The 15,422-nt window shown below is 43.0% G+C and overlaps 1 protein-coding gene across 1 annotated transcript in view; it reads right to left on the bottom strand.

Annotated features, from left to right (window-relative positions):
• Positions 1-15,422, bottom strand: part of LOC134615225 (uncharacterized) — a 167,828-nt gene that overhangs the window by 27,877 nt on the left and 124,529 nt on the right. The window contains exon 20 of the mRNA XM_063459717.1: positions 5,368-5,506. Coding sequence (XP_063315787.1) covers positions 5,368-5,506 — 139 coding nt within the window. The remainder of the gene's footprint in view (positions 1-5,367; positions 5,507-15,422) is intronic.

Raw genomic sequence — 15,422 nt, 5'->3', positions numbered from 1 at the left:
ACAGAATCTATCCCAGAAATAATCGGTCTTCCTGGGGGGTTGTTTCTGTTTTTGTGAACTTTTGGTAAATAGTAGAAGACTGGCGTTTTTGGATGTGGAATTAATAAGTACCTTTTTTCATCTTCTTTCAAAATTCCTAAGGGTACTCCTTTCTCAATATATGTTTGGAACTTTTTTTGTATGTCACTACTTGGATTTATTAATACTTTTTTATATGTATTAATATCCAAAAGGATCCTATCCGCTTCCTGAACATAGCAATCTGTTTTTAACACAACCACCCCTCCTCCTTTATCTGCCGGCTTCACGACAAGGTTGTCGTCCTTTATTAAATTGTTTACAGCTTTGAATTCTGCCAACGTAAAATTTTTCAGAAATTTATTTAGTTTCTTAATATTTTGTGCTTCCTTCATTACCATTTTTTCGAATGCTTTTATTTCATCAGAAATCATGCATTTTGGAAAAAATTGGGATTTTGGTTTTAGCTGTATTTGTATAAAATCCTCATTTCGAAAGTAACTAGGCTAAAACAACATGAGGTATACTGGATTTACGAGCTGCAGACTTTGTATCCTATGGGGTCTGAATGAGGATAAGGATCTATCACCATTTCTATAATTCTGGCAATATTTTACTCTGCCTGCGTATTGTCTGTATCTTTATATTTTGTTTTTATTATCTTTTTTCGATTGGGGTTACAGTGGCCATTTGGACCATGGTACTTGTGACGTTGGAGTGCCGGAAGATATTGAATCGATTAGAATGTATCATCATACACGTTGGATTGGCTCACGTCTTTGTTATGATGACCCATTTTGTACATGTATAGTTTTGTATCTCATACTATAGCTGTTTTGTTTATATAAATTCTAGGGATGGAAGTATGACTCATAATTATTTAATTAATAATCTGCGGAATCTGTGTGCGCTTTATAAATAGCAATAATAAATAAATAAATATATTGAGTATATTGACAATATTGAACGATGGTACCTATGACTAAGAGAGCTTTATGCCACGAGTAGTGTTTTTTTGTGGGGGATACAATATTGCTTACCCATGCTATGTTTATGCTGTTTGTATGAGTATAGCCAGTGTATATGTTGATGGAGGTGAGGTAATAATGATTTTTCCAATATGATAATAATATTGATATATATCTATAGTTGATTCTGAATGATTATTTAATGATAATTTTTCTAATATGATATACGCTTATAATGGATTCTTTAAATATATTGTTATATCTTTATAGTTGACAATTAATGGCCTTTTCAATATGCGGGTCACATTGAATTATATTGTCCTGTACGTGGCATACATTTTTTTTGTGTAAATAATTATGGTAATATAATTATCTTTCAAATATATTGAACAATTAGTTTTAGAGCTTGGATGAATTAACACTACGTAGCTAAGTAGTTAACATGTACCATATGGAGAACCACTATGTATTGCATTATCATTGCGTATTTGGCACCTGTAGCGATCAATCTATCACACATTGGGTGTTTGATTAATTACAAAATATTCTTTACACATCACTTTGTTATTTTCTTTTGTGTTTTGTCTTGTAATATTTGTGGGAGATGGTTTCATATATAGGTTCACTGATCACACTCTATTTTTAAGGTGGATCTATTAATATTTTTTTTTTTATTTCTTTATTATTTATTTTATTAGTACTCTTTGGCATGTACATATGTAATACATATTCTGTATATTTGCATGGGGTGTACTGATATTTATGGAGTATGATGAATGTCATGGTGGATGGTATCCACTAGTAGTTAGAGTGTTGATGGTTTATTTAATTATCCTAGACATTAGTTACCGTCTACTGTGAGTGGGCGGGCTCTCGGAATGATAGAGTGCCTCAGTGGTTGATAATACAGCATCCGCTAGCCTAGTACTATTGGGCGGAAGCGCTGCGCCTGCACCAACGGTTTGCCATAATGCGCATGTGCGAACGAGACATCGCTACGCGCATGCGTGGCACTCACTATAGAATGCATGCGCGGGATATTGTTATGCGCGATGGCAGTCATGATGCCTGCAGGGCGTATTGGTATAGGCGCTCGCTTGCCAGCAAGTAAAATGGCGATTATAGACGCCAGATATAGCGTGAGTATGCTTATTAATTGTATATTTACTAGAGGTTCGTTATCAGAGCACTAATATTTATTATTTTCTAGGTAATGTGACTTGTATTGCTCTATGAATGTTTTCAGTGCACACAATTGATTCTGGTATGATATTGTTATGTTATTATTAAAATAATGTACAAGCACTTGAAGTGATGATGTCACTTCCGGAGTTGGTAACACCTTTATGCTGATGGCCATCAGCTGCAAGAGGGCTTTATAAGCAGGCACATCTGAACATGGATACAGGTACCCTTGATAAAGGCAGCCAGTTGGTGCCGAAACGTTGGGGGTTTTGGTGACTCGTGATTCTGTCTTGTGGCTTGTAAGAACCTTTTTGCTATTTTACCATTACATTATTGTATTTGTCTTTGCTTCTGTCATTGTGTTTATTTTTTTTGTATGTTTTTACTTTGGTACTTTTTGTACATAATAAAGCTAGTTTTTTTAAATTGTTATAGTGTGCATTCTATATTATATAGATATTTGGATATTTGAAACATTTGAGGGAGTGTTTATATGGTTTTCACCTAGCTATTTAATACAATTGTAACTCTCCATGTGTTGTTGGTTTGTGATTATTATAACTCAAACCACTCTATCAATCAAATTACTTGAACTCTGTAATATCTTTTGGAGAGTGCAAGTGTTATGGGCAAATGCAAATATTATGCCAGTCATGATGCCCCTGACAGTTTATTTCAAAGCATATTGGAGGAACCTGATTTCATATATTCTATATTTTGTATATTTTTCTTAAATTTCATACTTACAGAGTTATTGACTAAACACCAGATTTTGTCTGGAAGGACAAAATCAAGTGAAAATAAGCAAATTTAGCAGCAGTTGCCTGGATGCATTTAGTGTCCAGATTAAAAACAGTGCTTTCATATCCGACTCCTATTTCGGAAGAAAGCATAGGTTTTAATAAAATTCGGAACAAATGAATTCATCACAAATTATTGTTTACTTGCTTTTGTTTTTGTACTATTGACCTACTGGCAGCAGTAGCAGACAATAGGCACACAGTTAAATAAACCCCTGCAATGTAAGGGTTGATTATGTGGCAGCTAGCCAGCTGCTCCATTAAAAAAGTTAAAATGAATAAATAAGCCTATGTCAAAAAGATCCCCATATTACTATATGAAAGGTGGGGGCATATCGTTTTGCAAATGGGAAGTCATTGCTGTTACTGGGATGGGGCCTGTTAAATGAGAGGGAAAATGACTATGCTTCTCATATGGATCATGTTGGGGGACTTTAAAATACATAATGGGGGTGGACAGATCTTTGGTGGACAAAGGTGGGGGCTATTTAATAAGAAAGGGGGGTATCTGTGGTTAATAGGTGGCAACTATTTATAATATTAAAGGGGAGAGGACCTAGTGTACACCATCCATTGGTGGTGGGTGTCGGCCTAATTAAATAGCCAATAATTAGGATGACCTAGTATGCTCCCGCAGCCACCACTCATTGATGGCGGGTATGAACCCTATGTATAATTTTAAATGGAAGAGGACCTAGTGCCCTTCCACAACCCCCACCCATTGGTGGCAGGTGGGGAATACTAATTATAATGTCAATAGGGGAGAATCTAGTGACCTCGCCCCGGCTTCCACCCATTGGAGGCATGTATTCATGGGTGAAGACCTAGAGTGTTCCCCCTGAACTCACCAATGGACAGTGGCTCTGAATGCTTAATAGACATGTGCAATTAGTTTCGGTCCGCATTTAAATTCGGACGAATTTAGGCAATCCGGACATTTGGATGCTTCCGAATGTACAAATTGCAGAAGTGCTGAATTGCCATAGCACCGATTTGCCGAAGTGGCAAATTTCAGAAGTGCCGAACCAAACCGAATTGCCAAAGTCCCGAATTGCTGAAGTGCCAAATTTCGGAAGTTCCGAACCGAAGTGCCGAATTTCAGAAGTGCTGAAGTGCTTTAGATTTCTGAAAAGTGGCAAAACAGGAGAGGGCGGTAAAATTAAGAGAATGATGACTGGAATCTAACCCTACTCCTAACCCTAGTGGGGTTAGGGATAGGGTTAGGGTTATGGGTAGGGTTAGAGGTATGGTTAAGGTTCGGGGTAGAGTTAGGGGTAGAGTTAGGGGTAGAGTTAGGGGTAGAGTTAGTGGTAGAGTCAGGGGTAGAGGTAGGGTTAGGGTTAAGGTTAGGGGTAGAGGTAGGGTTAGAGGTAGAGTAAGGGTTAGGGGTAGGTGTAGGGTTAGAGGTATGGTTAGGGGTAGGGTTAGAGGTATGTTAGGGGTAGAGGTAGGGTTAAGGGTAGAGTTAGGAGTAGGGTTAGAGTTAGGGGTAGGGTTAGGGGTTGGGTAGGGTTAGAGTTAGGGGTAGGGTTAGGGGTGGGGTAGGGTTATGGGGTAGAGTTAGGTTAAGGGGTAGGGTTAGAGAATTGTCAAAGTCTCGAATTTCCAAATTCTCGAATTTCCAAATTCTCGAATTTCCAAATTCCCGAATTTCGTAAGTACCGAACCAGAGTGCCGGAATGCCGAAGCCCCGGATTTCGGAATGCCGAACCGAACCAAAGTGCTGAGTTGCCGAAGTCCCGAATTGCCAAAGTCCCGAATTTTGGAATGCCGAACCAAACCAAATTTTTTGCCCATGCACATCCCTGATAATTATGCAATGGGGGGGGGGGGGGGGGGGTGAACATGCCATTGACCATGCCCCAAATAGAAACATGTCCCTTTCCCCCCAGGTGGCCTGAATAGGGTTAACAATGTCCGTATTTTTTCATTTTAGTTTTTACACTTCACAAATACATATTTATTAAATTAATGGATAAGTAAACAATCTTATAAACTTGGAAATTACAGTTTTGCTTTAAACTACACATTAAATTTAGCTGGTCTTAAGCCTAGTTTATTTTTAAACCTTCTCAAAAATGATCGAGAGTTGAAAAATGAAGAACACATTTCAGATTATAATAGCAGACTTGGTAGAACACCTGAGTTAGAAAATTTTCTCCAAGTCCCCTTGTTAATTACCCAGTATAGTAATTATAGATTATTTCTCATTTTATTATTCTAAGAGCATAATTGCGTACTTTTTCTTAATCTGTTTTATATAAACTATCTATCTATATATATATAAATGTATATATGAAACACAACAATGCTCATATAGTTTGTATAATACAATTCTAAATTAAGCTTCTTTTTTTTTTATGATTTATGGAAATTTTCCTAAGCCTCCATCGTACCTGAATTTTAGCATTTGCCACTGTATTATTGTTGAAATTTGGCCTCAATATGATGTCTTTCAGACTTTCCTGCTGGCTCATTCGGAAATTTTCTTCAATTTTCTTCCTATTGAAGGGAAGCTTTGTTTTTCCTTCATACCTAAAAATCAAACAAAAACAACCAACAAATAGATATATAACTCTTCTGTGTATCCCTCTAGACCACACTAAACTACCTTTTATTTTCTTTAATAATTCTTTTTTTTTTGGCGTGCAGTGTTTGTACAGATGTAAATAAAGACATTGGTTGTGCATGTAAACAGAGAGGAAAGACATGCTTATATAACAAGTAACATCAGGCTAAACTGCACTTATTTTTGATAAAAATGTATAACAATATATGTCAGCAGAGAAATTCAAGAACACAGGAGCAAAGGGGCTAAGTCTGACTTCACTAACTGACATGCAGCTTAATACATGAGTTGCAAGGTTAAGAGGGTAAAAAAGGCAGAGTGCAGCGGCATGAGTCAGAGGACTCCTTGCAGGGTTACTGAACAGTCCCGTTTTGGTCTGACCTCCAGTGTCAGCTGGAGAGGTACTCTGGCATCAAGGCAATACATGCCTAGTGGTGGTGTTGGTGTCTCACGGTGTGTGCCAAACATATGGGTCTTTGCCCAAGTAGGATTGTGAAAGCCACGACATCCTGGCTTGCGATGCACTGCAGCTGCCTGTCTGGGCTGCTTCAGTTGTTGCCGCTTGTCACAGGTACTCTCTCCACCTGGAGCAGACTCTTCAGTCCCATACCAGTTTACAAGTCAAGCTCAGTCTTGGTGTCTCCTATCAGGCTGTCTCCTCTCTCGATAAATAGTGACCTTCCGAGGGTGAGTGAGACAATTAGGGAATGATCTCATGGTATGCTGAGCTGAGCTGAGACTTCGGTGCCTTGGCACCTACTATGTTTCTCTCTGCTCAAGGTTCTGTCTCTGCTCCATCAGTGCAGTGTCGGCTCCTTGCTGAGGAGATGCAGAATGTTGTGAGGTCTGCTTAGGAGTTAGTTCCAGAGCGGCTGTGTCAGGAATGCCCAGATGACAGGACAGCATGGCCCAGAAGTTGGCAAACAGTTTTTCTTCAAGAATAGGTTGCCTGTCTCAGTTTGATGTGGCACATGAGGTGTCCGCCATAATGTTTCCAGCCAGCTTGTTGTTGCAGGTAAGTTGGAGTAGGTGTGTAGCCACTGTAGTAATGGTGGAGGTTGCCGGCATATTCCTCGCCGGCAGCGGGGATGGGAGGGGGAGAGAGCAAGTGAATAGGAGACCTCAAGTGAACCAGGCAGTTAGAGGGATCGGCCACCTCCCTCACGCTGTCTGAGTAGGCCTCTTGTAGGCCACAGGTCAATCCATGTTGAAAGTGCAGATCTCAGTAAATATCACTATGGATGCAAGAAACGAAAGGAGAGGACTGTCCCTAGATAATATCGAAGAAAGTCTGAGAAAAATATATATACTTCATTAGGTAAAACTAAAAACACACACTGACACAGACAGAATCACTAGTCACTACTGCCCCAATAATGGATACCTGGGGTAGAAAAATTGACTGCAACTAGACAAACAGAGTGAGGAAAATGTACAAACGAGAAGTGGGTAAACGAAACATACATGTGAACACAGAGGGCAAAAACCGCAGTAAGAGGTTTAGTAGATACGTCCCCACTAAGATAGCTGTATGCTGCACACGATACAATTGCCAAAGGGTTACTAAATGGCAAGATCGTACAATGTAGGTGCAGTGTAGCAAACTACCAATATACAAAAACTGGATACAGTATACCAGCTGATGCCCTACAGAATAGAGGGCTCGTATAACCAGCTATGTGGTAGCTGGAAAAATAAAAAGTAGGAACGACTACCGTATATACTCGAGTATAAGCCGAGTTTTTCAGCACATTTTTTGTGCTGAAAAACCCCAACTCGGCTTATACTCGAGTCAGTGTCTGTATTATGGCAATTTACATTGCCATAATACAGACTGGGGGCTCTGGGGGCTGCAGAGAGCATTTACTTACCTTTCCTGCAGCTCCTGTCAGCTCCCTTCTCCTCCGCGCGGTCCGTTCAGCACCTCTGTCAGCTCCCACTGTAAATCTCGCGAGAGCCGCGGGGTCATAGTGCGGCTCTCGCGAGACATACAGTGTGAGCTGGCAGAGGGAGCTGACCGGACCGGCGCGAGGAGGGAGCTGACAGGAGCTGCAGGAAAGGTAAGTTAACACTCTGCCAGCCCCCTCCTACACAGTGCCCATCCACTGGACCACCAGGGAGTGAGAGACCCCCTCCCTGGCCAGCTAACAAGCAGGGAGGGGGGACGAAAAAAAAAATATATAAATAATATTAAAAATAATAAAATAAAAAATAATAATAAAAAAATATTAATAAAACAAAAAAATTATTAAAATTATTTAAAAATTAATAATAATAAAAATGCCCACCCCCCACCAAGGCTGTGCAACACACACACTCACACTGCATTCATATACACACACACTGCATTCATACACACACTGCATTCATACACACACTGCATTCATACACACACACTGCACTCATACACACACTGCACTCACACACACTGCACTCATACACACTGCACTCATACACACTGCACTCATATACACACTGCATTCACACACACTGCACTCATACACACACTGCACTCATACACACTGCACTCACACACACTGCACTCACACACACTGCACTCATACACACACACTGCACTCATACACACACTGCACTCACACACACACTGCACTCATACACACTGCACTCACACACACACTGCACTCACACACACACTGCACTCATACACACACTGCACTCATACACACTGCACTCACACACACTGCACTCACACACACTGCACGCATACACACACTCACTGCACTCATGCACACACTGCACTCATACACACACACTTCACTCACACACTGCACTCACACACACACACTGCACTCATACACACTGCACTCACACACACACTGCACTCACACACACACTGCACTCACACACACACTGCATTCATACACACACTGCACTCACACACACACTGCACTCATATACACACTGCATTCACACACACTGCACTCATACACACACACTGCACTCATACACACACTGCACTCATACACACTGCACTCACACACACACACTGCACTCACACAATGCACTCACACACACTGCACTCACACACTGCACGCATACACACACACTGCACTCATACACACACACTGCACTCACACACACACACCACTCACACACACACTGCACTCACACACTGCACTCATACACACACTGCACTCATACACACACTGCACTCATACACACACTGCACTCACACACACTGCACGCATACACACACACTGCACTCATGCACACACTGTGCTGAAAAACCCCAACTCGGCTTATACTCGAGTCAGTGTCTGTATTATGGCAATTTACATTGCCATAATACAGACTGGGGGCTCTGGGGGCTGCAGAGAGCATTTACTTACCTTTCCTGCAGCTCCTGTCAGCTCCCTTCTCCTCCGCGCGGTCCGTTCAGCATCTCTGTCAGCTCCCACTGTAAATCTCGCGAGAGCCGCAGGGTCATAGTGCGGCTCTCGCGAGACATACAGTGTGAGCTGGCAGAGGGAGCTGACCGGACCGGCGCGAGGAGGGAGCTGACAGGAGCTGCAGGAAAGGTAAGTTAACACTCTGCCAGCCCCCTCCTACACAGTGCCCATCCACTGGACCACCAGGGAGTGAGAGACCCCCTCCCTGGCCAGCTAACAAGCAGGGAGGGGGGACGAAAAAAAAATAAATATAAATAATAAAATAATATTAAAAATAATAAAATAAAAAATAATAATAATAAAAAAATATTAATAAAACAAAAAAATTATTAAAATTATTTAAAAATTAATAATAATAAAAATGCCCACCCCCCACCAAGGATGTGCAACACACACACTCACACTGCATTCATATACACACACACTGCATTCATACACACACTGCATTCATACACACACACTGCACTCATACACACACTGCACTCACACACACTGCACTCATATACACTGCACTCATATACACACTGCATTCACACACACTGCACTCATACACACACACTGCACTCATACACACTGCACTCACACACACTGCACTCACACACACTGCACGCATACACACACACTGCACTCATACACACACACTGCACTCATACACACACACTGCACTCACACACACTGCACGCATACACACACACTGCACTCATACACACACACTGCACTCACACACACACTGCACTCACACACACACTGCACTCACACACTGCACTCATACACACACTGCACTCATACACACACTGCACTCATACACACTGCACTCACACACACTGCACTCACACACACTGCACGCATACACACACTCACTGCACTCATGCACACACTGCACTCATACACACACACTTCACTCACACACTGCACTCACACACACACACTGCACTCATACACACTGCACTCACACACACACTGCACTCATACACACACTGCATTCATACACACACTGCACTCATTCACACACACTGCACTCACACACACTGCACGCATACACACACACTGCACTCACACACTGCACTCACACACACTGCACTCATACACACTGCACTCATACACACACTGCACTCACACACACTGCACGCATACACACACTCACTGCACTCATGCACACACACTTCACTCACACACTGCACTCACACACACACTGCACTCATACACACACTGCATTCATACACACACTGCACTCATACACACACACTGCACTCATACACACTGCACTCACACACACTGCACTCACACACACTGCACGCATACACACACACTGCACTCATACACACACACTGCACTCATACACACACACTGCACTCATACACACACTGCACTCACACACACACTGCACTCACACACACACTGCCCTCATACACACACTGCACTCATACACACTGCACTCACACACACACACTGCACTCATGCACACACTGCACTCATACACACACACTGCACTCACACACTGCACTCACACACACACTGCACTCATACACACTGCACTCACACACACTGCACTCATACACACACTTATTCTTTCTAACTCGAGCATTATTAGTGTGCAGACCAACGGTGATATCCTCCGCTAGACCACCTGGGACCCCGGTGTATTCGATCTATTTTTCGAGCGGGGTTGTCCTAAGGAGGATATTAGTTTTGGTCTCCTTTCTCTTTTTAGGGCCTTTACCTATATAGTCGTTCCTACTTTTTATTTTTCCAGCTACCACATAGCTGGTTATACGAGCCCTCTATTCTGTAGGGCATCAGCTGGTATACTGTATCCAGTTTTTGTATATTGGTAGTTTGCTACACTGCACCTACATTGTACGATCTTGCCATTTAGTAACCCTTAGGCAATTGTATCGTGTGCAGCATACAGCTATCTTAGTGGGGACGTATCTACTAAACCTCTTACTGCGGTTTTTGCCCTGTATGTGTCCATGTATGTTTCGTGTACCCACTTCTCGTTTGTACATTTTCCTCACTCTGTTTGTCTAGTTGCAGTCAATTTTTCTACCCCAGGTATCCATTATTAGGGCAGTAGTGACTAGTGATTCTGTCTGTGTGTGTTTTTAGTTTTACCTAATAAAGTATATATATTTTTCTCAGACTTTCTTCGATATTATCTAGGGACAGTCCTCTACTTTCGTTTCTTGCATTTATCTACTTAGGGTTACCCCTTCTTGCTGTCCCTATTATTATTATTTTCTTTTTCTTACTTATATAGGGCCGACCCTCTTTCATCACTATGGATGCAGTCGCAGCAGGTACTTCCCTTCTCTGGGGCACCGCGGCAGCTGAAATTCCAGTCTAAGTTTAGTGAATTTGGCTGAATAAAAGCATTTAAGCACGGAGCTTACAAGAAGTGCGACCGGCTGTTAGGCTCTGCCCCCTCAAATCCCCAAATTACATGCACATACTGACATTCATATATACATCCACATTCATATTCACAAATATTTACATTCATGTACATCTGGGGTCAAGTCCTGGGGAAAAAAGTGTGGGAACTCACCCAAAATCCACCCCCCCCCCCCCCAAAAAAAATTATATGCTCGTATGCATATATATGGTTGGGTGAAGAGGTGACAGTGTGTGGAGGCTGAAAGTAATTGGGGATGGTGATATTGTATGGAAGGGTTGTCAGTGATAGAGTGTGTGTGTGTGGGTGGGTGACAGTGTGTGTGTATGGAAGGGTGACAGGGTGCGTGTATAGGGGGAGTGACAGGGTGCATGAATGGGGGGTGTGACAGGGTGTGTGTGTGGAGAGGTGACAGGGTGTGTGAGGGGGCTGTGACGGTGTGTGGGGAGACAGGGTGGGGATGGCTGTGACAATGTTTGGGTAGGGAGGCTGTGAGAGGGTAGAGGGCTGTGAGAGGGTAGTGGGCTGTGAGTGGGTAGGGGGTCTGTATGTCACATCCTGTTCCTAGCTGCGGATCATTCTGGCTATGGCTTCTGGTATCCAGTACTCTTTTTAAAATTCTTGTTTAGTTTTTCTTGTTTTTTTAGTTTTCTATTCTATGTCTGGTTTTCTTTATGCTGGGATTTCTGGGTTCATTCCTTTTATTCCGTCCCTGGATTTCCCAGTCTCTTGGATTCATTTAAATGTTTGTTTTATGTTGCCACACCCGTTTGTTTTCCATCATTCTTTTTGTTTCAGTGTTCCTGCAGGCAGCTGCTCAAGCCTTCTGCCCTTTCAGTGCAGGTAAGTACTATATATGTCTTCTTTGGTTGTTTTAGCATACATTAGGCAGAGTAGGACCTGCCAGATATGTTTTACATTGGCGTTGTTGGCAGGTTTATGCAATGCATGATCATATAATGTGACTATATCCCCATGATTTTCATATATAGTGCTTAGTTATTTCTCCTCTTGTTTTGCTTATCTTATCTTGTCTTGTTTTAGTTTGTATACCCAGTCCATGTACAGTCCTGTACAGTCATGCCCATGTTATGTTCATGTTTCCCTCATGTCTTGTGTACATGTTCTGGGTTTAGCTTCTTATCCTTCTCCGGTTCTGGGTTCTCCTAGTTCTGTCTTGTTTCCATGTTTGGTGCCTTTCCTAATCTTGTCTTGTTTCTGTACTGGATACACTCCAGCTGCAGAGTCTCCCTATTCAGCTCTGGGAGGTCTGATTAATTCCTGCTCCTAGTTCCTGGGATCCGCTGAAGCTGCATCAGGGTTCTGGTATGTGGCTGCACAAATGCTGGTGCTCAACACCAGGGGGCGTGCGGTTACCCTGCTAATCCACCTCCACACTGTGACTCCTACTACAGTGTCTGGGTCCCGGGCACCGGACCGCCACCCTGACACTGTAAGTGGGTAGGGGGTCTGTATGGTGGGTAGGGGGTCTGTATGGTGGGTAGGGGTGTTGTAAGGCGGGTAGGGGTGTTGTAAGGTGGGTAGGGGGCTGTGAAGTTTGTAGTGGGGTTGTAAGGTAGGTAGGGGGACTGTGAGGTCGGTAGGGGAGCTCACTGACAGACAGACACATGCCCACTCATTCACAGACACACACTGACAGATATACACACAGACTCACTGACAGCCAGACACACACACACATCACACATACATACATACATACATACATATACACACACACACGCACACATTTCCCCCAAACACTCACAGATAATTTTTTTAAATCCACCCAGCCTCCCTACATTTGGGAGAGCTGGGTGGATTTTTTACCAGGGGTCCAGTGGGGATGCTGGCCGGTCTGTGCGGGCAGGAAGGTAGGCAGGCGGTTAAACTCCAGGTGGGTAGTGAGTGAGCGCTGATCTGTGTGCCGCAGAGTGATGCAGGGAGCTGGAATATGACATCACAGATCAGCGCTCCCTCGCCGCCCGCCTGCCCCGAGGCTGACAAGACAAATGCCTTGTTTGCCTCGCAGGCAAACAAGTCCTGCTGGACCACAAATGGGAACGGCGTTCCTGCTGTTGTAAAAGTGCAGGAACACCGTTCCCATGCGTTCCAGCAGGACCCGAGCCCTGATGTATATACATACATTCATATACAAACACACACACACACAGATAGCATTATACATACTCTGTACCGTGCTGAAGTTGCATCATATCATGGCTCCAGCATCATTACAGGGCACAAAGGGGCTGAGTAATTAGTGCAGAAACTAATCCCCGTAGCTACCGTATCAGTGCAGACACCTCTGCAAAAGATGCCTGCTCTCCATTAGAACACTTCTGTCTTTAATTAAAAAAATAAATTTATTGTATCTGGACCGAATTATGGCTCAGTCATTTCTAAAATACTGCAAACACAGTTATTCCATTAATACATAAAACTACAACTATATTGGAAGTGATATTTCAAACTGGTGGTGGCTCTAATTATAAATATATATTGTGTAGATATTAAATAAATGCAATAAAAAAAGTTAAACACAAAAACCAAACCATAGACTTGCAGCCTTTTGAGAAGCTTTAGAGAGATTAAGTGACAGACTGAAATTTTGGGCCCCTAGTGTTTTCATTGAGAGTACTCAACATACACTAAAATCGTTGCTGTAGTGAAACACTTGACTGCAGTTTCAACCATTAAAGGAACACTATAGTCACCAAAACAACTTTAGCTTAATGAAACAGTTCTAGTGTGTAGATCATGCCTCTGAAGCCTCACAGCTAAATTCACTTCCATTTATGAGTTCAATCACTTTTGTTTATGCAGTCTTAGCCACACCTCCCATGGCTGTGATTGACACAGCCTGCATTGAAACAAAATGGTTTCATTTCCAATCAGATGTAAAAAAATTTTATCTCCTGCTCTGTAAATTGAACTTTAATTACACGAAGAGGCTCCTGCATGGTCTAGCTAGCTATTAACAGAGCAGGAGATAAGAAACTGTAAATTAAACAGAATTTGCAATAAAGGAAATATAAACATTAGATGACTTTTTTTAAGGAAGTGTTTAGCAAGGCTGTGTAAGTCACATGCAGGGAGGTGTGACTAGGGCTGTATAATCAAAATTATTTAACTCCTAAAATGCAGAGAATTGAGCAGTGAGACTACAGGTGCATGATCTATACACTAAAACTGCTTTATTAGGCTAAAGTTTTTTTGGTGACAATAGTGTCTGTTAAAAAAAAGTGTCAGCGGGGGTGGGGCCTGACCGCTGAGCAGTGCAGACACTCAGTACTGCAGCTCCTGCATATCCCAGCACATAACGCTGAATTTCTACACATGAAAAATACAACTTGGCAGATATTGGCTGCCAAGCAGTGGGGAAGATCATGATGTCCATTCAGATACCAAGTGGTCCTTCTTGAAAGGGATTTGCCGCATTCTGTCCACGGCTTACAAGCATGACTGGTGCGGCAGACACAGACACTCTCCTGTCCATTGCAACATGCTGGAAGCTCGGGTCTGGGCCCTTGTCCATCCCCCTCTGGGTCGGCGGGGGTTATCCTGGCCCCAGGAGATGGTCCCCATTCTCTCATGTGCCCAGACCAACAGAGGCTTTGTGTCCCATCAATGGCGGAATTCTCGGTCGGGCCCTCTGATGCAGGAGAGCCCACCTCTACATTGCAGCGCCTGGACGCCATCTTTGCAGCTGTCATGGCCCACATGGCAGAGAAACAGAGGGGTCATCCGGGGTCTCCAAATCCTCCCTCACCTGCTGGTGACCATGAGGAAGCTCCAACTGGGCTACCGGCATCTGACTCAAAGGGCAATCTGGACTCTCCCAAAGCTGAAGTCCTCCTTCTACAGCATGGTGCTACTGCACTTAATCCGAAGGCTATGGGGATCAGCTGTCAGACTGAGGCCCACACACAAGCCAAAACCCTCCACATCTCCACTCCAGATGATGAAGAACCGCAGTAGCCCAGAAGATTTCCGGTGAGGTACTGCTACTTACCTTTCAGGACATTGCTCCGGTCCCTGTCTCGATGGACTCTAGCAAACAGCACCAGCAGTTCT

This window comes from Pelobates fuscus, chromosome 6, assembly GCF_036172605.1.
Source record: "Pelobates fuscus isolate aPelFus1 chromosome 6, aPelFus1.pri, whole genome shotgun sequence".
NCBI lineage: Eukaryota > Metazoa > Chordata > Amphibia > Anura > Pelobatidae > Pelobates > Pelobates fuscus.
This window is presented reverse-complemented; position numbering and strand designations above follow the sequence as displayed.